Raw genomic sequence first — 21,251 nt, 5'->3', positions numbered from 1 at the left:
TCCTATCCCAGCCCACTGCTCTTATTTTACAAATCTATGCTATGTGATCCCATCCACTCCTGTGGCATCAATTTCCACCTCCATGGGCTAACTCCCAAATTAATTTCTCCAGCCTGACCTCTTCCTTGGCCTCAGACTCTTAAATCCAATTTCCAGAGGGTCTGCCAGACCTGGCTATGTCACAGGCAACCCAAATTCAATATGCCTAAAACGAAACTCTTAATTATCCACTTCTCCCCGCCTAGAGAGAAAAGCTAATTTCTCCTCCTTCTGTAAATTCTTTCATGTAATGTAGAAACATGAGAGATTTGACTTCTTCCCCTTGCTCCATCCTACATCTTATCCAATACTGAGACCTCCCAACTCTACCCCTTAAAGAAATTTCCTGGTTGCTTTCCTCAAATAGTATCCTATGGTTATTAGGTATTCCAGAAAAATGGATTCCATGGTTAAATGCGTTGGTAAATGCTAGAAAACTATGAAAAAAGTCCTCACCATAGGAGATTTCGGAACCATTACTATGTGGATACTATATTGTAGATATACATGAAGTGATATAACGTGCAGTCTTTCCCAAGCTTATTTTAGCATTTCTGTGGAACACCTTTTAGCATCTCACATGCCTCATGACCAGTTCATGAACTGCTGCTCTAAGCCACTGCATTCTCCCCTACCCGCACTACCATGGCGCTAGGTCCACTCTTGCTGTCTCTCTGGTCGCCTAACTCTGGTCTTGCTTCCTCAAACACATTGTTCACAGTGATGCAAGAATGAGCTACCTAAAACTCAAATCTGACCATGTCACTCCACCATTCAGGCTAAACAACTTAATAGGGCATAGGAAGCCCCCCATGACCTGGCCTAACTCCACCTCTGTCTCACCTCACACCACACCCTGGCTCACATTACACCTTAGAAATATCGAACTGTTTGTGCTTCCCAAAATGTTCTATGCTCTTGTAGATTTCTGTATCTTTGTTCACACGATGCTGTCTGGAATGCTCCCCACCACCTACCCACTGGTTAACTGCTACCTCTTCCTCTAAGACTCAGCCCCAGTGCCCCTGTCCTTAGGAAGGTTTCCCTGACTGGGCTAGGTGTCCCACCCCAATCTCCCATAATCCACCATATAAGAAAGTATAAATTTGTTGCCCCAAGAGACTCTAAGCTTCTTAAAAGAGAGCAGGAATGGTATCAGATTCATTTTATTTTTATCTATTCTATTCTTCCCAAATTATAAAAGCTGATGGCGTTCAAGTCTCTGTTTCTTCTCTTTATGTTTTCTCCTTAGGTGACTTCATTGGGTCTCGTGGCTTTACGTAGCATCCCTACCCTGATGACTCCCAAACTGATGCTTCCAGCCAAACTATTTCCAACACAGACATTTGTACTAGTTCTGCTCTTTCCAGATCTTCACATGACTGGTTGCTTATTCAGGTCTCAGTTCAAACACAACCTCCTCCTGACCTCTCTATCCAAGTAGCTCCCATACCCACTCTCCCCTCTTATCTTGTCTTATTACTGTCTGAATTAAATCAATTTGTTTACTTTTTATTGTCCGTCTCTCCTACCACACTATCCCATAAGATTGGGGAGTTTTTATTCATTGCTTTATCTCCAGGGCATAAGACAGTGTTTGGCACAGTCTAAACATTTATTAGATATTTGTTGCATGAATCAATGACCAACATAGGTCTAGCACATTATACTTTCTAACACCTGAGTACTAAGTGCCTAATACCATACTAAATTCACCACAGGAATTGCCTCATACTATTCCAAGTATTACCATTAGCCCCGTTTTACACTGAGACACAGGTGTTTAGTAGCTTGCTCAGGTCCCAAAGTGAGAAGGGATACAAATATTGAGCCTGATCTAGAGCTCACTTTCTTAGCCGCTGTGCTGTCCTCCCGCTTACATCGGTAAGTAGTCAAAGGTGTGCTCAAAGGGAAAAGGGAAGGAAGGGTCCCAAACCCCCTGTGTTGAGAGCAGAAAGGCAGCCAAATGGAAGAGGAAATGGGCTAAAGACTGTTTTTTTGTGTTTCACAACACCCCCAGGATGCACGTACTAATTCCTGACCCTGGCTCAGAAGGCCCAGTTCCTGCTTCTTGTTCTGAAGGCTCAGAGAGGGTTGAATTACCTTCACCAGTCAAAGCTACTGCTGTCTTGGCAGGGAGGAATTTAACTATTTATTTGCCATGGTATAGGGAAAGGATGCGGGGCGAAGTCCAGACACTTGCAGTGGACTGCTGGCTCTACCAAGGGTCCTCTAGTAGACCCCTGGCCAACTGATTCCTTTCTTCTCTAGGTCTCAGCTTCTCCTTCTGAGCATGGGAAAAGCTACCTGTTCTGATGTTTTGTGACGCTAGCAGGCGCAGATCTCCACAGTTCCCTCAGCTCACAACTCTAGACACCACTGAAGAAGTGTCCCCTTTCTGACTGCTGGAGGCTGGGCCTGGCCCCTGGGTATGAGAAGTATAGAATTTTCTAAAACACAAGAAGGAACTGCCAGTGGAAAACAGAAAACCTGGGTGTAACTCACCCTCCTCCAAGAGTGACACATAGTAACAACCAAGCAAACCGTCCTTCCCTGCAATATTTATTTAAGGAATTTACACATACACAGGAGAAAGGCAACCAGGAGTTGTGGTTCCCACACGTGAAATCTTTTAAGCAAAGTTTTCTTGTTTGAATTTTCCAGTGGGGTGAACAATGACTGAGAGGAAAGTTGTCCGGGCCCTGTGCCTCACACACTCGGGAAAGGTGGGACACAGAGCACCCTGGACACACAGGCATGAAGGAGTGATTGGCAGACTGGGAGAAGGGAAAGCAGAAAGGGCGCTATCGATGAGGTGGCAATTTTTTTTAAACTACAAGAAAAACTGGCAACAGCTGTAGGCTGTTGATAAATTAACTCCTCTCTGTTGTAAACCTAAAACTAAAAAAACAAAAACACCCAGAGCAGATGGGGAGAGTGGGAGGCAAAATAACACGCGTGCACACACGCGCACACACACACACACACACACACACACGCGAGCAGTACACACGTTAAGCTCTGCGTTCCCACTGTAGGGGTTGGTCCTCCAGCCATGGAGCCAGATCCTACGGAAGGCAGTGAGAGGGCGGGGAAGAGACATGTGTTTGTGTGTGTGATCTTCATAAAGTCTTTGGTGCTAATAAAGGCTGACTGAAGCAGCAACTCCTGAAGCCCCAGATCCAGAAAGCAACTCAGGGAAAGAGAGTAATATTTTTGCTCATCCTCACAGGAGGGGGCTTGCCTCACCCCAGGGGCGGGGTCAGCTTGATCCAAAACCCAAGGAGGATTTGATTTCAGTACTTTCTTCATTCCCATGAATCATGGGTAACATGATGCTTCCCTCTTCAAATTTAAACACTTAGAAATAGCTTATTAGCACGCATAGAAGGACCTCTAAACTTTCCCCTCTTTGCCTAATACACGACACCTACAGACCTTTCCCAGAGTCTGATAGGAGGTTTAACCTTGAAGGAAGGTACTCAAAGTATGCACATTTCTCCCGCAGTTTAAGTGCCTTCTGCCAACAATTTTAAGGTGCTGGTGCCAGGGGAGGACTAGGGGCTGAGAGCCTGGGGGAGAAGTTGGGATGGCTAAGGGGCATGTACAACGTAAAGCAACAGAGAGGTCTTCATGTATTGGGAAGTGGCTGGGCTGGGCAGGATGCCCAACCCCAAATGACTTACTGAGCAATTTCTAAACCAAACAGAGAGAGGTAGGAAGAGGACTGGGGGTTGGGGGAGTTGGAGAAAGGAGAGAAAGAGGGAGAGCAAGGGCTGAGGAGAGTGGCAGCCATACAGGTGTTTTGTTTTTATTTCCACATCTGAGGACTGAGAGTCTGATTTGCTGCCTGTCCATTTCCGCCGCTCATTGACTGTCCATAGTTCATCATGCCGTTGGCTCCATAGAAGTTCATCCCAGCCATCTGCTGGGTCATCTGAAAGGGAGAGAGGAGACTTTCAGACCTGGCTGTGGGCAATCAGCCAATTAGTGCAAAAGGTAGGGTAGGAGTCCTTCTGTCTGCGGGGACGGGACGGGGAGGGAAACTGTTGTGTGTGGTACACCCTGGACCTGAACAGTCAGATTGTTTCAAGACTACGTACATGAAGGACTTTTCGGGAGTGTGACATTGATAGAGACTAATGCTCAAGGAGGGAAAGAAGACATCCAGATCTAGTCAAAAGAAAAGCAGCATGAGAAGTTCTTTCTCCTTTCCAGGCCCTCATCCTAAACAGAAGGGGCCTATTGTTAACCTGCCTGGCCAGCCCGAAGAGCTGAAGGAAAAGCCCCCACTCAGCACTCCTGCCTCATCTCCAGCAGGGAGCTAATACTGTCAGCGTCAGGGAAAGCGCTTGAGCTCGCTCATTTGCAGAGGGAAAAAAAAAAAAAAAGCAAACTATACTGTTCAGAATGAACAAAGAAAGGCAAAAAACAAAACAAAACAACCCAATGTGTCTTCAGTGTGTGAGAAGGGAAGGAGCTGGGAGACGAGAGTCAGAGGAATAAGGCCTGGAAGCTGGAGGGGGAAGGGGAACGGCACAGGGCCTCTTCCTTCAATTAGACCGAAAGACTGGCCCCTGGCAGTAAACAGAAGAAAGTTTATCAGAGAAAAATTCCTTGAATTTCCTGAGCCGAGGACGTTTTTCTCTGCATAAGTTCCTTTTTCTTTTTTTAGGAGAAAGTCTAATTATTTTCTTCTACCAACTTTTTAAGAAAATTTCAAACTTACAAGAAAGTTGAAATAATAATACAGTGAAACCCATATACCTCTTTCTTAAATTCACCAATTGTTAACATTTTTGCCATATTTTCTCTCCCTCTCTATACAAAAATTTAAAAAACTTTTTGATGAGCATGGAAAGTTGCAGATATCATAACATTTCACCCCTTAATAAGTCAGGAGGCATCTCATAAGAATGAACACTTTAATAGAACCACAATACAATGAACATACTCAAGAAATTTAACATTAATATTCTACTATACATGGCATTTCATCTTCATCTCTCTTTAGTCTCCTTTAACCTAGAACAGTTCCCCTACCACTTTTTTCCTGACCTTGACATTTTTAAGAATCCAGACAAGTTATTTTGCAGAATATCCCTAAATTTGGATTTATCTTATGTTTTCTCATGATTTGATCCAAGTTAAATACTTCTGGCAAATTCTATGTAGGTGATATTATGTCCTTATTAATACAAGATATCAGAAAGCACACGATTTAACCTGTCTCATTGTTGGTAATTTTATGTTTGATCACTTGGCTAAAGTGGTAGCCATATTTTTTTCATTGTAATTAATAAGTAATCTGAGTAATTCTTTGAGAATGAGTGAATATGTTCTTTCTACAGTTGTTAGCTGTCATTCTTCTGTAAAGAAGGCTTTCCCTCCCTCCATTCCACACCCTTTAAAAAAATATCACTATGAACTCATCGATTTTTTTTTTTTCATTCAAGGTGTTACAACCCACTACTGTCATTATTCTTTCTGATGTTCAAATCACCCCACATTTGGGCAGCCTCTGGAAGTTGGCTCATGTGTCCCTTTGACATGTTCCCATCAGTTTTATAGCACTTCACTACTTATATAAATAAAAATGAAAGAATGAAAATACATGCATTAAAATCCTATGACTGCTAGAAAAAGAATAACAAAAGAAAGCAAAAGAAAGCATAGGGGAAGAAACAATAAAGATAACCCAGAAACTGAGGTAGAAAACAGAAAAATGTCGAACCAATAAATAAATCAAAATCCTGGTTCTTTGAAAGAATTAACAGAACTGCTTGGCATAACTTTTGATAAATAAATTTAAAAGCCTTGATGAAATGAATAATCTAGGTAAATACAATTTTCAAAAATTGACTTCTATAGAAGAAACAGAGAAAATTATTAAAGAATTAGTATAAAAGAAAGCAACAGGGCCGCACAATTTCACATGGAAATTCTACAAAATCATCAAAGACCAATACCACATAAATTATTCCAGACCAAACAGAGAAAGAAAAACATAAAAATACTTTTATAAAGTATAACACTGATACTGCCCCAATAAGATAGCACGTACATGCATGTGTGTGGCATACAAACACCACTCCTCTGGCATTCCTTTGCCTATCTCTTCATTGTCTTGTTAAATCACTTTGTTTCAGGTACATTTCTTTGTACCTAGTTTATAACTAGGCACTGCTTTGTCAGCCAATTTGAACATCGCTTTCTTTTGATATTAATAGAACAGTTGCCTGATACGATATGACTAAGTTTGGTCTCAATTGCATCATATTATATTTTTACTGTGCCTATAATATTTGCTACACTTTGTAGCCTGTGCTAAGAAACCCTTTTGATATACAGAAAGTGTCATATTTTAGTTCTAATGATTACCATTATCTAATACTTTTAATAATGTCCTCCTTCCATGATTTGATTTGTCAGCTTATTATTATATAATCTTTGACGTCCACTTATTTCCTATGCAACCATCAATTACCTTATTCTACTCTCCCCCTTTTTTTCTCTCTTCTCCTCGATTTTTAGTTGTATTTCTGCTTGTCAGAATGCAATGTATATTCTGCCACCCTTGTCACCCACCTTTGTTTTAGTCTTAGATTCTCAATTAAACATTTGATGCTCACCATCAATCCTTTTGCCAAAAATGATCCCAATCATCTCTTAGATGAATGAAGTTTATTTTCTGTTAAAGTCCTTAGGAAAGGCTTGTAAGTACGATATTCCCTGAGTTCTTGCACATAACATTTTTTTTTTTTTTTTAGTCTCAATACCTAAAGGATAGCTTGGCTGGCTATAAAATACTTGTCTTGCATGTATTTGAGTGCCTTGAAAATACTACCCCCATTGTTGTCTTTTTATATTTTGCTGTTAGGAAGTCTGATGTCAACCTGGATGTTCTTTTTTTGTTAAGTAACAGATTTTTGTGAGTAGGAGGTATGAAGAAGGCTGGAGTCTTAAGGATTTTTCTTGTTTTTTTTTAAAGTGTCAAGGTTTACTGGGATGTGTTTTAGAGTTGACTATTCTGGGTAATTTTCCCAGATACACAGTGGGCTTCCCTTCAATATTATATCCAAGTTTTTTACTTCAAGAAAGTTTTCTTACAGTTTTAAATATATTAATTCTGTTCCAGATTTTGTTTTACTTCTTTGGGCGTCTCCAAATATATATGAGGCTGTTTTCTTTGCCTAACTTCTATATTACTGTCACTCTTGATTCTTTTTACTCCTTTGCACATTTAGTTTTCATTATTTGGCTGTTTCATGCCATTCCTCGATGCCAAATATGTTTTCAGCTGAATCTATTCTCCTTGGGATAACTTGTAATTCAGTCTTTATTTCCAAGATAATTTTGTCTTTTTCTTCCCTTTCAGTAAACTTTCAGTTCACAACACCCACTTTTTTTTGTTTTTTTTTTTGAGACAGAGTCTCACTTTGTTGCCCAGGCTAGAGTGAGTGCCGTGGCATCTGCCTAGCTCACAGCAACCTCAAACTCCTGAGCTCAAGAACAACCACTTTTTTATTCATTTTGGTTCTAAGTTTTTGAATTTCTGATTTAAACTGTTTTTTTCTTATCTGCAAGTGTTTATTTAAGGACATTTAATTCAGGTTAGTGGATTACATAACAATTTTCTTCTACTTCATGACTGTTTTGGGGGGAGAATTTTTCATTACCTGTCATGTTTTGATTTTCATTTTCTATTAATATTTTCTTCTCAGGATCTTGCTCATCAAGATCTCATAGTGTTTTATAAACATTATCTGCCACATTCTGTTATTTTTGTAGTGCCTTATTTTTCCGAATCAGCAATAATAGACAGGTGTGAGGGTTTGGGGAGACTTTACTAAATTTCTTAGTTCAAGAGCACCAGCTTCTATTAGTAAAACAATGATTTTGGAGGGAGAAGGATGGTATATATTCTGCTCTTGTGATTCTTGTTTCCACTTCTGATTTCTTTCTTTCCTTTCACCACCATGTTTCCAAAGATTAACTCGTCCTTCTAAGTCACGCCCATCTCCCCCAGAAGCAATGCTTTTCCACCTATACTCCTATATAGTTCAAGTCCCTTATTTTTGATCCTTCAGGTAACTGGAGTTCTCACCTACCAGGTCTCAGACCTGTCCTCAAGGTCTCTGATGAGGGCAGGTCTTTCTCCTTTTTGGGGTGGGGAGTGGTTTCATCTGTGCTGTCACCTCTAGGCCCCTGCTCCTCCTCTTTTTACAGTCTCTTCTGTGATGCTGGCTCTGTTGGATTAGGGTGTTTATATGCCCACTGCCATGTCATGTGAAGCTTACAGTATTCTATCTACTAGATGTGGTCAGAAAATATGCATTTCTTGTCTGTATAGGTTTTTTTTGTGTGTTTATTTTTGTTTTTGAGAATGTGTGGAGAGATTTAGATTTAGGCAGTTGCCCTTATTTTACAGGACCAGAGAACTCCTCAGAAAGTCTGCTGTTAGACATTCTAGGGGGGGAAAAAAAGCAAACCTAGGAATGTCTCTGGCATTATCTCATCTACATGGAAAGGATTCAAAGGATAAGGGAGAGGCACAAAACTCTTATTCTCTGTAAAATGGGGTCGTTTACCTGAGTAAGGTTCCACTGCAGCTGCTGAGCTGGCTGAACCCCATACATTGTCTGGGGCATAGCTGCCATGCCTGCCATGTAGCCGGCCTGCTGGGTGGTCATCATTCCATTCGGCATACCCATCATTGACGCCTGCATGCCACCCATGTAGCCTGCAGGCATGGCCATGGGGGCAACCATCCCAGAAGCTCCTGGCTGAGCTACCATGCCTACTGGCGGGGGCATCATGCTCCCCATTATGCTGTTAGGAGGTGTAACCCCAGGGAAGCTGGGGTAGGCTGTGGGATAGGCCATCTGAGCAGGAGCCATGAACATTGCTGCCAAGAAAACATACATACAGGTGTGTTATAGAGGAAAGAACACAAAGTCAGCCCAAATTCTCACTGGATACTGCTTTCCAGCTAGAATTTCTCAGGACTACTCAAATCAGTATGCTCTTTTACATAGTAAAGTAGTTAGATTCTCTAAAAGATTTGCTGTAGCTGACTAATGGGCCGCTGACCTAGCCATTTCTCTTTTAGGGTCCAGATCCAGACCTTGAGTCAGAATTCACAGAGGTGTGACCCCAGACCCTACAGAAGTATGGCTTTGAGTTACAGTAATATCCATCTGCTGATACTTTGTAGCCTCACAAGAAATAGCATGTTCAAGTTTTTTTTGGTATACGCTGTCCTGGCGGCCAAGGCAACTGTCCCCTGTTACAACAAATAATTCCTGCGCGTAAGCCCTCATGTCTGTACCTGGCACATCGCCATCATGCCCATGAAACCTACCTTGAGTAGGCATCTGAGGTGTCTGGGATCCATAGAGTGAAAGGATGGAGTCTTTAGAGAGCTGTTTCTTGCCTATTTCTTCTGATTTGCTCCCTGGCTCCGGAAACAGGTTCAGGTTTTCGGGAACAGAGCCGGCACTCCCTGCAGTTGGCATGGAACCTACAACCTTAGGGAAAAGAGGGTAGGGGGAAAATTGGAATGGTTCTCAGCGGAGTCATAGGGGTCTCTTTAAGAATTTCCCTCACCTCTTTGCTGCTTCTAACATTTGCAATAAGAATTCATGGCTCAAGTTAACATTTTTACCATACAAATATCTGAAAACACCTGATAGTTAAGCTCTGGTACAATTCTTTCCTCTTCAGCAAATCACAGTGTGTTTTAGTAGGAACATACAAACAAAACAACCCACAAATGACACAGCAGAGAGAACTGAATTTCAATCCAGTGCTGCCACAGGCTAGTCACATAACTTTTCTGAACTAATGTTTCCTCATCTGTAAAATATCCATTATACAGATTTGTGGTGAAGATTTGAAATTATTAATGAAATATACAAAATGATATACAAAAACCACCTAGCACTGTGCCTGGGACACAGCAGGTATTTCACAAATGGTAACTATTAAAATTGTCAAGTCTTTCATACCTACAATTCTCTGGCAGTAACTCAGGCTGAGAAGCTGGCCTAAGTATCAAACTTCACAATGTTCAGACACCTTAGACAGAGGCCGACTCAAAGGGTCTACCCTTTCTGGGCAGGAGACAAGATGGTATGAAGAGTAATCTTAGGGCATGACAGAAATGACAATGTTAAGGGAAGAATCAAGAATCAAGAATCAAAAAAACTAAAGTCCAACTGCACCAAGGCAGCATGACTTGGTTCTATGATTAAGTTATCAAATCACCCTTTCCAGAATGCTCCTTAATGCTGAGGAGCCTAAAATCCATAAGACTTACCTTTCTGGAAACAGAAGAAGAAGGGGATGGAACAGAGGCCAAAAGATCTAAATCCTTCTCTAGGGTATTGCTGGTCTTACTATTTGCAATGGAGCAGGCCACAGGAGCATCTAGAAAGAAAGATCAAAGTTAAAATGTAGTACTGCTCATTAAGCCCATGCCTTTCTTCTATTCTAGACAAGAAGCAGACAGAGAGGGCCCATAAGCTCCATCATGGACCTGGAAATCTAGATTTCTGGAACCATCTGGCTTAGATGGGGCTTCTCAGAAAAGGCCTCACCCCACATTCCCAAGAGCACTTTGGGGAAGCCTGTAGCCGGGCTATCAGGCCCAGGGCTGCAGAAACTCAGGCCTGGAGGCTTCATCAGCACCACAGCTGCAGGGCTGGCCAGCTCCCTTCTGGTTATTTGAAGGGCAAGGTGTGTAGGATTCATTTTTCAGAGAGTAATGAAGGTATAGAAATTAGAAGCCTAAGCAGCCAATAATCTAAATCAGCAGAAGCAGACTGAAACAAAGCATAATAATCAGTGCTGTGAAAGGTAGTAAATAGCTTTCTTTCTGAAAGGGCAGAATCACTAGTTCAGGATTTCAAAGGTTTGGAGAAAAATGACCACGAGGTAACAAGCCGTCTCAGAAATAGGCTGCACCTGAAAAATGAAAGAGATGGGGGCAGGGAGTGGAGGGAAATGGCATGAGGCTCAAAGGTGCTGTTTAGCAAAACTGCTAACATTTATTGAGTGCTCAGTATGTGCCAGGCACGTGCTAGTATGTGCCTTTAAAGGCATCATTTCATTTAATCCTCCCAACACCACCTTTTAAGTAGAGACTCTTATCCTCACTGCATAGATTAGGAAAGTAATGTTCAGAGGTTAAGTAAACTACCCAAGGTCACACAGACAGTAAGTAGCATGGTTGGGACTCTGGCTCCAAGGGCCATGCTCTTAACAACTACACTGGACTGTCACTCTGAAAAATGTCACAGTAAACACTTCCTTAAAGCAACTGCTCAGATGTAAAACTTAACAGGAAGAATGTGAGAGAACAATCTTAGTAATGAAGAACACAGACTGGAGAATGTCATCTCTCCTATCTTCCCAGGGGCATTGACAATTCATCAAAATTTCTAAGAATATGGGAGCTGAAAAGTCTAACTCTTACCAAGGCCCAACAAATCCATGACAGGCGCTGAGGATTTCGGGGAGCTTTTCCGAGGTAGCTGTGGATCTTCTTTTTTCTGTGGCTAAGGTGAAAATATGTTATAGAAAGAAATAAGCAGGTGTTTTTGAACTCTTTTCCCGCTCTCTACTGTAAAGCCACAGGTATTCTTGTGGTATGGTTGCTGTTATTAAAAAAGAGTTACCAAAGAAACAAAACTCAGGAAGTGCCAGGTGAAAGAATCAAGTCAAGAGGCATGAGTGCATAAACCAAACCTAAAGTGAAAAACCAAGATATCATCTGTGCTTGTCTGGCTTTCTGAAGAGACAGAGCTTTCTGAAACCAACACAAACACAGATCAGGGGATCCAACAGAAGCAGCAGTTTTTGGTACCAAGAAAAGCCAAGAATAAAGGTAGGTATATGATGGTACGAGAGGCAAGAGCCAACAAATCTGCCAGTGGTTAGAACACCTTTTACTTCAACACCAAAAGGGAGACTAGGTAATTAGGGTTACCAAATTCACTATGCCAATATCACTAGTGGCTGTGTCCACAGATAATGTGATTCAGAATGATGATAAAAGACTCTTTCTTAAGCAATAGCAAATAGAGTCCTTTCTCCCAGGATTTCAAGTTCTTATATATTAGAGTGTCTACTACTACAGCCACAACAGGTCCTATGGAAAAAGAAAGGTGTTTCCTTCAATATGACTAAGCAAGAATATAAGAAGGGATCATTCCAAATGGATTAGTATGGCCTGACTTCCAGACTGTTCTTAACTGAAATAAGAAAATGAGGTACACAAGCTCTAATGGGAAGGACTAACGTGGAGGCAGCATCTGCTCAGAAGGTGTCAAACAGACTTGGCCTTCTGGCTTGGAATGTGCCTCTTGCTTAGATGAGACAGATGCATTTCCCAAGCTCCCATCTGGCCCCAGAGAGAAGTGTTACAGAGCAGATTAGGCAGCAAGAGGTAATGGGAGAGCAGCAGAAATGGCAGCAGGCGATCTAATCCAGATGTGCAACCCTTTAGCCCGAGGTGCAATGGTGCAATATGGTATCAACCCCACCCTACCCTCCACACATATAAACATACCTGAGGCCATTCACACAGAGCAAATATTTTCCCACTTACCATTTTCACTTTCTCAAAAACAACAGGCTCTATTTTTTTCTCTGGAACTGGTTCACTCCCTCTTTTCCACTTGTCATCTTTTTCTTTCTATAATAATTTAACAAAACAAAGGACACAGGCCCCATGGTGACTAATAGTTTGATAAATTATAATTCAGATGTCCAAAAAGGATACCCCAAATCCCTATTGATTCTGACGCAGTCGTCTGACAAACTTGGCGGGGGTGGAGGGTGTTTTGGTGTGGGACATGAGAGCTGAACTCTTCCACGTTAGCCTCAACACTGTTTTGTCCTCCAAACACCTGCCCTCCTGGTCTGTTTAACCCACTCATGACTCTTGAAATTTGCAGTCTAGGCTATCTGTAGAGGCTAAAATTTTTACCAGTTTGCTGCTCATTTTTGGCCCAGATTTAACTTGCTCATGCTTTGAGAGGTTCCCCTCATCTTGGTACATTATTGAATAGTTCATGTTCATCTTACTCAACTATGTCCTTTGTGATTTTATAAATTCAATCATAGGTCCTCTCAATATTTTAGTGACTGACTGACTGATCAGAGACAAAGTCTTATTCTGTTGCCCCAGCTAGAGTGCAGTGGTGTCCTTGTAGCTCACTGCAACCTCAAACTCCTGGACTCAGGCGATCCTCCTGCCTCAGCCTCCCCAGTAGCTGGGACTACAGGTGTGCATGACCACACCTGGCTAATCTTTCTATTTTGTAGAGATGGGGTCTTGCTCTTGCTCAGGCTGGTCTCAAACTTCTGAGCTCAAATGATCCTCCCGCCTCAGCCTCCCAGAGTGCTAGGATTACAAGTGTGAGCCACCATGACTGGCCTCATCTCCGTTTTTAAAAATTAGAAAATAAACCTTAATTTCAAGTCTAAAGACCAGAAAAACAAAAATTAAGTTTTAACATCAAATAAACATTTAAATGTAAAACAGAACCACAAAGCAACCTTAAGAATACAGGCACATAAAAGAAAGTAGAGCATACAAATGAAAAAATGTTTGGTCCTGCCAGTGACCAAAAATGTAATTTAAAATGCATTTTAGGGTGGAGAAATATCTTAATAATAATACCTAATGTTGGTAGGGATGAAGTGAAACTAGTACTCTTATACAATCCTGAGAAGATGATATAAAATGTGGTATAACTTTTGGAAGGTATATTGGCAAAAGTATGAAGAGACAAATATTGAAATCCTTTGACCTAGATAATACCTTGTAGTGTATCTTAAGAAAATAATCCAAAATATGAAAAAGGTTAGATGTACTAATAAGTTCATCCCAGAATTATTTATGCTAAAGAAAAACTTAAATAACAACCTTTATGCCACAGAAGGGAAATGTTAAAAATAAACTGTGATTTAGCTACTCACTGAAAGATGATGCAACAATTAAAAATTATGAAAACCATGTAAGTAACATAGAAATATATAATACGTTAAGTGGAATGAAAGCAGGAGACATTTTATATAAATGTATTATAATTATGCCTCCAAAAGGTAACTATACAGAAAAAGAGGGTACATACCAAGATGATAATCACTAAAGATAGAATACGCATGGATTTTTCACTTTAATTTTCATATTTTCTCTAAAATAATTTTATAATCACAACACATGCAGCTATGTCTTTTTTATACGTAGTGTAGCACTTTAACACTGAACACTTTATTTCTTGAAGTTAAAAATGTTTTATTTGTATATTAAAAAAAGAATATTCTTTAATTGACAAGCCCAGTTTCTTTTCATTTGATATTAGATGTCTTCACTTAGCAAATATTAATCCTTGGCATTAAAAATCATCACAAGAATGTTAAAAAAAAATTTAAGCACATTAAATTATAAAAACGCTTGAAATAGCTTTTTGGTAAAAAGGAGGTATTTCCTTCCGAAGTGAAAACATCTAGTGAGTAAAACAGGCTTGCTTTCATGGGCACAGTACACTGGTAACATAATTATGAGCACCTGAGAGGAGAGATTCTGTTTATACAACAGTTGTGGATAAACAGCAACCTTCCCCTCCTCCTTCATCTTCAGAATTAACCTCAGATACCCTTTTCTGACCTCATCTGATTTCATATCTTCAGGCACAATGAACAGAGCTAGGCAGACAGACCATAGTTTTCTATAAATAAAAAGAAATGTGTGCACTTTGGTTCTAAACCCTTTTTGATGATGCCATCCAAGCCGTAGCTATATACTGGGTTCTTTCTTGGAACAGTTATGATAACTGACAAGTTTTTTTTCTGGATGACTGTATGAGTCCTTCATACTAAGTGGAGAAGGAATTATTTTTGCCCAACTACATGTATTATCTTGCATTTACTTGTCGGTGTTGAAATTTGCCTACCAGTTAATGCCCCTTTCACGCTGCTTCAAAAGATCAAGCTGAAGATGATTCCAATTAGCTTGACTTTTAAGTACCTGGAAGGGCTTAGAGCCCAGTGAGAAGTCAGTGATTTCACTTTTATATCATCTCTTAAAATAAATAACTAGAATAGATGATAGATAGGACCTGTGCTAGAACTGGAGAATCCCATACTCTCTATGCTTCTGTGGCTAAGAAAAAGTCAATTATTCCTAAGAGAATTTACTATAGAATCTTGTCGAAGGCTGTTTAAAGGTATAAATGGTCATACTAATTGGTTCTCTTTTAGTTGTCATTAGTCAGGCACATTTTCTTCTTCCAGAAACCATGATGTATTTCCTCCTGTGTGTTGTACTAGTTTTCACACACTATTTCAGATTCTAAACATGCAAAGGATGACACGTGTATGTGGTAACTGGTAGTCAATCTCCCTCTGAAACTCTTCTCAGGAACAAGGGTCCCCTTGGCAATCAGTCCACCCACACACTGGTTATCAGCAGATCATGCCAAAATTATACATTGGTCAAACTAAAGAAAACTCTGGTGATTTAATTACACCTACTTTTGTTGATTTCATTTGCAGAAAAAAAAATGTATGTGTGCATATATAGCAATATATAGAGCTATAGTACATATACACACACATACATACACATATACACACATACACATTATTCTATTTGATCTAGTATACCCAACATGTTCATTTCGAGAAATAATTTCGAACTGGGAATCACTAATATCTTGTAAATAGAGATTAAGGCAAAGAATTCACTGATGGTTTGCCCTGCCCCCCAGTTTGTTCCATGATGATATCTCGTGGTCTTAACTTAATAACTGGCTTTCTTCTATCTTTGCATTTTTTAAATGATGGTTTTGGGAGTATTTTGGTAGTAGTTCTTCAAAATCTTCCCGGCTTGATTAATAAGCAAATTACTTATTAAGAACAAAACTTGGCCGGGCGCGGTGGCTCACGCCTGTAATCCTAGCACTCTGGGAGGCCGAGGCGGGTGGATCGCTCAAGGTCAGGAGTTCGAGACCAGCCTGAGCGAGACCCCGTCTCTACTAAAAATAGAAAGACATTATATGGACAACTAAAAATCTATATAGAAAAAATTAGCCGGGCATGGTGGCGCATGCCTGTAGTCCCAGCTACTCGGGAGGCTGAGGCAGTAGGATCGCTTAAGCCCAGGAGTTTGAGGTTGCTGTGAGCTAGGCTGACGCCACGGCACTCACTCTAGCCCGGGCAACAAAGCAAGACTCTGTCTCAAAAAAAAAAAAAAAAAGAACAAAACTTGAAAGATTTAAAACCAACCCTAAAGGCATTGATGTCCAGACTTCGGTCCATGTATTTCTTCTTCTCGTATTTATCTCGAATAAATCCCTCAACAGCTCTGCAAAAAGCTTATTAAGGGTGAATCAAACAAGTCTCTCCAACAGTAAGAATATAAAAAGTCAGTTTATATCCCATGGAGCACTGTTCTCCTTCCCTCTAGCCTGGTTTCCCCACACGGCTCCTGTCTTGTTCATACGCAGTTTCCCTAACCAAAATTTTGGAATGCCTCCTTCACGGTTACTGCGGGGAATCATTATTTCCTACGAGTACCCTTCAGAGTAATGACAGAAGCAGCAAATGGGATTAACTTTCATATTAACATCAGAGGTTCCTATGGCTGCTCTGGAATATAGGTAAAGCAATTATCAATTTTAAAGCATTTTGGTCAATAGGCCTCAAATAAAGGCACCCAAGTGCCCCTTAAAAATATAAACTCTTGTGCCCCATTGCCAGAATCTGACCAGCAGGTCTTCTGCAGAGCCCTAAACCTGCACTTAACAGGTTTCGCCTGCACCCACCAAAAACCAAACTCTAACATGATCTATAAACCACATTTTGAGAAGCACTGCCTTCAGGAAGTCTGTTGAACAGATGGAGAAAGAAAGTTATTGATAAACTGGCCAACAATAGTTAATTTTTTCACATGGGACATAAAAAGACAATAAAAATGAATAGTTTTGCTGACTGCTAGGGTTCAACAGAGCATAGTAAACTATTCTTTTTATCAAACAACAGTTTCAGAGATCCAAAATAAACTAGTGGAGATGTAACTTTATGGAAGAATTCACACTGAAATCACTGCAGTCTTAATTCCTGAGTGAACTTTCTCCGTGATACTACACAATTCTGACGTTAGCAAGTATACATTTGTTTTTAGCATGTCTTGGTTGCAGGTCAGAAGGAAAGCAAGGACTTTGACTAATCTACATAGAGATGACCCAGTTAGATCACAGCGGTGAGTCTTGTATGACTCTCCCTAGACATCAAAATACCACTCAGCCTTCTAAGTTGCTCCAGAAAAGATACGGGTCTATCTGGGGTCGCCGAAAGGTCTCAGGAAGGTAGGCTTCATAAAGTCGGTTTGCCTTTCCATTCCCCATTTCTTGCATGCACTGTGACCAAAGAGAATGTAGAAACATGGAATGTTAGATCAGGAATAAACTGAAAAACTTCTCACTCAATCCCAGCATTGTACAATTGAAGAACCAACCTAGAGACTGGCACAACCAAGACTTAAACTTGTGCATTCTGAGTTCCAATCCACGATTTTCTCTACCCTCTAGGAATCCCAATCATTTCCCCCCTCCAGCCTCCTTCCCCCCTCCATTCTATGGGTTCTTTTTATTGAAAGATTTGTTTGCCACAATACATTTAATTGAGCAATAATTCAGGATCTCATTTGAAAGTCCAAGATACATAGCTACCAATCAAAATGTCTACTTGACAGGCAATAATCAGTGTTACAATTCTAAGTTTATATTATTAATTAATCTATTCTAATTAATCTATTGGTAATCTTTATTATCCATAAATGTGTGTTTCCCACTAGGCCTTTAAATGAATCCATTAACACTTGTGAGGGATAAATCTCAAGAGCTTTTTAAATCTTCAAAGGCCCAAATACCTCCATGGTATGTAATTTCCTTCATAAGATTGAGTAAAGCACAACTGCAAAATGTAACTCGGTTTTTTACACCTTTAACAAATCTATAAATGTAGTCTAAAGTAATTTTTAAAGCCATTTTTTGGTTAAGAATAACCTTTTATTTCCATCTCCAACTCTAGTAACTGGTTTTTTTCGGGGGGCTCTCTTTTATCCCCCAAAAAGAAAAAAATTTTTAAATTAAAGTGTTTCAAGGTAGGAAGAGAATAAAGAACAATGAAGCTACATCAAGGTGCAGATCTTAGGCCAGCCAGACGCTTAAGTATCTCACTTCAAGCTCACTAAGCTAACAGCAAGCAAGATTGATATAGGCATTTTAGCAATAAAATATTTCTACAATAAAGTTTATAATTTATTTCTATAAGTCTATGATGTCTAAAATGTTAGATCTGCAAATTCCAAGGGTCTTAGAAGATAAACCAGTATCTTTCTTGATACCTTCATGGCCCCATAGGGTCCTAGATGATAGACTATTTATGTCTTGAAGGAGGTAAAACATAGGTAGAATAACTTGTATCTTAAATAGGAAGTGAAACATCCCTTTACTAAAATGTGGGAATTTAACATAAGTGTATAACAACTAAATTTTACTTTATCTTCACCTTTGTGGCCAGTTTGAATGAAACTTCATCTGGAACTACTTTTACATGGGTATATGAGAGCAGCTGACTCACTCTGAAGCCGTGTAAGTACCTGAATCTGTTCTTGAGTCCACTGGTCGAGGTTAACTGACTTTACCCTGGATATGTGCACCCCTAGATTCCTGTGGATTCCAGCACATCGAATGCAGATGAACACACCAATGTTCCAGGAGGCCCATCGTGGCCCTGTAAAGGTGAGGAACAGGGTAATAAAGTACAGACTACGACATTCAAGGCCCAAGCTGCAATATTTAGATTATCAGACAACATTTCTGCTAGAACATAAGTGAAAGAATTTTTACAATAACCACCCTTTTATTTTTATTGACTTTATTTATTCTTCCATGGATCAGCTTTTTTTTTTAGTTTAAATTTTTCTAAACTTACAGTACAGTGGTTTTTAGTGTATTCACATAGTGTGAAATGACCACCACTAATTTCAAAACATTTTCTTCACCCCAAAAGAAATCCCAAACCCATTAGCAGGCACTACTCATTTCTTCCCAACCCCCGGTCCCAGCTCCTGGCAACCACAAATCTACTTTTCGTCTCTATGGATTTGCCAATTCTAGACATTTCAAATAAACAGAATTATATAATATGTAAGCCTTTGTGCATGGCGCAGTTTTTTTACAGTGTCTGATAATATGAGTATTGAAACCCAGATGTTATAATACTCTGTTACTTATATTAAGAAAAATCCTAGGAGAGCAGTGCAGAGCCATGTCACGTTCTGTTTAGCCTAGCACCTTACATCAACAGTCCTCTCCCAAGAGACTTTGCAATGGTGGTAGAGACTAGATTCAGTTTTCCTACCAGGAAAAAAGATACAGACATGGCATGCCACCCCAAGGCTCAACCTGAAATTTAAAACTTTGTTTACCCTCCTCGCCCCTCCAGGCCTATAAAATATACATCCACATTAACTTAATAGGATCCTTTCTCCTTGGGCTGATGTCCCTACTTTACCCAACTACAGAATTACCTAGTTTCAAATTGCCAAATAATAAAGATGCTTATTGCAACAAAAAAGAAACCTCAGATATGAATTTTAATAAAAAACTGTTACTCTGCTCACCCTAATAATCACTGTGGAAAATTATTACTCTTCTTCATAAGTTTTATAATTTGAGGGAGGAAAAAAAAAGTGACTTCCTTTTATCTGATACCTGCCAAAGACTTACTGAAAAACCAGAAATATTTCCTTCTCCATCATTCCACTAGGCAGAAATTTACCACATAAAATAAGCATGATATCAAGATTAGAAAATGCAATAAAGAAGTGAACTGACATTAACTGATTTTTTTTTAATTTTTTTTTTTTTTTTTAAATAGAGACAGGGTCTCTCTCTGTTGCCCAGGCTGGTCTCGAATTCCTGAGCTTAAGCCATCCTCCTGCCTTGGGCTTCCAAAGTGCTGGGATTATAGGTGTGAGCCACTATGCCCAGCCATGTTACTTGACTTTGTACAGAGAAAAATGGGACCTGTGTTTGGAACAGGGAACACAAAACTTCAGTTCTGTAGGACACAATTATTTGGTTAGCCTGCAGGTTTTGACAGCAGGGTTTTTTTTTTTTTTTTGCATAATAATGTATCAAGCAATTGGCAGTAGTTTTAATGAAAGAATGCTAGAATCATTTGGCAGAAAATTATTCTCAGAGGTCAGGCACGGTGGCTCATGCCCGTAATCCTAGCACTTTGGGAGGCCGAGGTGGGTGGATCGTTTGAGCTCAGGAGTTTGAGACCAGCCTGGACAAGAGCGAGACCCCGTCTCTACTAAAAATAGAAAGAAATTATATGGACAACTAAAAATATACACAGAAAAAGTTAGCCAGGCATGGTGGCGCATGCCTGCAGTCCTAGCTACTCGGGAAGCTGAGGCAGGAGGATCGCTTGAGCCCAGGAGTTGGAGGTTGCAGTGAGCTAGGCTGACACCACGGCACTCTAGCCTGGGTAACAGAGTGAGACTCTGTCTCAAAAAAAAAAAAAAAAAAGAAAAGAAAAAAGAAAATTATTCTTAGAAATCTGAATCCATGATCATTACAAATAAGAATGTAATTTTTGACAAAGATTATCACTATGGCAAATACAACTCTAGAAGGTGCAAATCCTCCTTCTCACCACCAGGTGGTGTTCCCTGCCTGAAATTTTATCCCAATACTTTCCTACTATTATCATCACAGGTTCAGATTTATCTTCTAAAGACACCTTTAGTCCCTTTAAATTCCTAGATGGATTCACATAGTTGGTCTGCCATACAGCTAATAAACACACAAATGATTCACACACTTGTTTTGGGCAGTGGGGTGTTACAAAAACACAAAATGAAAAACCTAAACAGATGTGAAGGAGGTTTCTTAGAATGTTGTACATCTATTTTAGGTTACAGTTTCCAGAACTCTGATAAGATCTAAGTTATATAAGATTAAAAATGGGACCAAAAGTTGATATTTCATGTATTTTTAGCATTTTTCCTTTGCTCTAGAGTCTAGAATCTACAACTTGTAAGATAGTTAAGATGTGATTGTTTGCTAATAAAGTCGGAAGCCCAAAACATTCCTTAAAAGTTAGCTATGGTATCCTTTCTT

The 21,251-nt window shown here is 40.0% G+C and overlaps 2 protein-coding genes across 5 annotated transcripts in view; both read right to left on the bottom strand.

The window, feature by feature from the left end:
• EXO5 (exonuclease 5) overlaps window positions 1–21,251 on the bottom strand; it is a 155,305-nt gene that overhangs the window by 52,339 nt on the left and 81,715 nt on the right. The gene's annotated exons all lie outside the window — the stretch shown is intronic.
• The window catches only part of SMAP2 (small ArfGAP2), an 84,928-nt gene continuing 66,261 nt past the window's right edge, over window positions 2,585–21,251 (bottom strand). For 3 of the 4 annotated variants that reach the window (XM_069479788.1, XM_069479789.1, XM_069479790.1), the window contains 9 exons: window positions 18,716–18,849; window positions 17,386–17,471; window positions 16,339–16,417; window positions 12,653–12,739; window positions 11,519–11,600; window positions 10,361–10,470; window positions 9,404–9,569; window positions 8,631–8,947; window positions 2,585–3,976 (listed from right to left, as the gene is read on the bottom strand). In XM_069479788.1, the coding sequence (XP_069335889.1) occupies window positions 3,851–3,976; window positions 8,631–8,947; window positions 9,404–9,569; window positions 10,361–10,470; window positions 11,519–11,600; window positions 12,653–12,739; window positions 16,339–16,417; window positions 17,386–17,471; window positions 18,716–18,849 (1,187 nt within the window). In that variant the 3' untranslated portion in view covers window positions 2,585–3,850. Of the gene's footprint in view, window positions 3,977–8,630; window positions 8,948–9,403; window positions 9,570–10,360; window positions 10,471–11,518; window positions 11,601–12,652; window positions 12,740–16,338; window positions 16,418–17,385; window positions 17,472–18,715; window positions 18,850–19,297; window positions 19,301–21,251 lie in introns of all 4 variants that reach the window. The other variant, XM_069479787.1, reaches the window with a different exon arrangement.

This window comes from Eulemur rufifrons, chromosome 8 (assembly GCF_041146395.1).
Source record: "Eulemur rufifrons isolate Redbay chromosome 8, OSU_ERuf_1, whole genome shotgun sequence".
NCBI classification, from domain to species: domain Eukaryota; kingdom Metazoa; phylum Chordata; class Mammalia; order Primates; family Lemuridae; genus Eulemur; species Eulemur rufifrons.
This window is presented reverse-complemented; position numbering and strand designations above follow the sequence as displayed.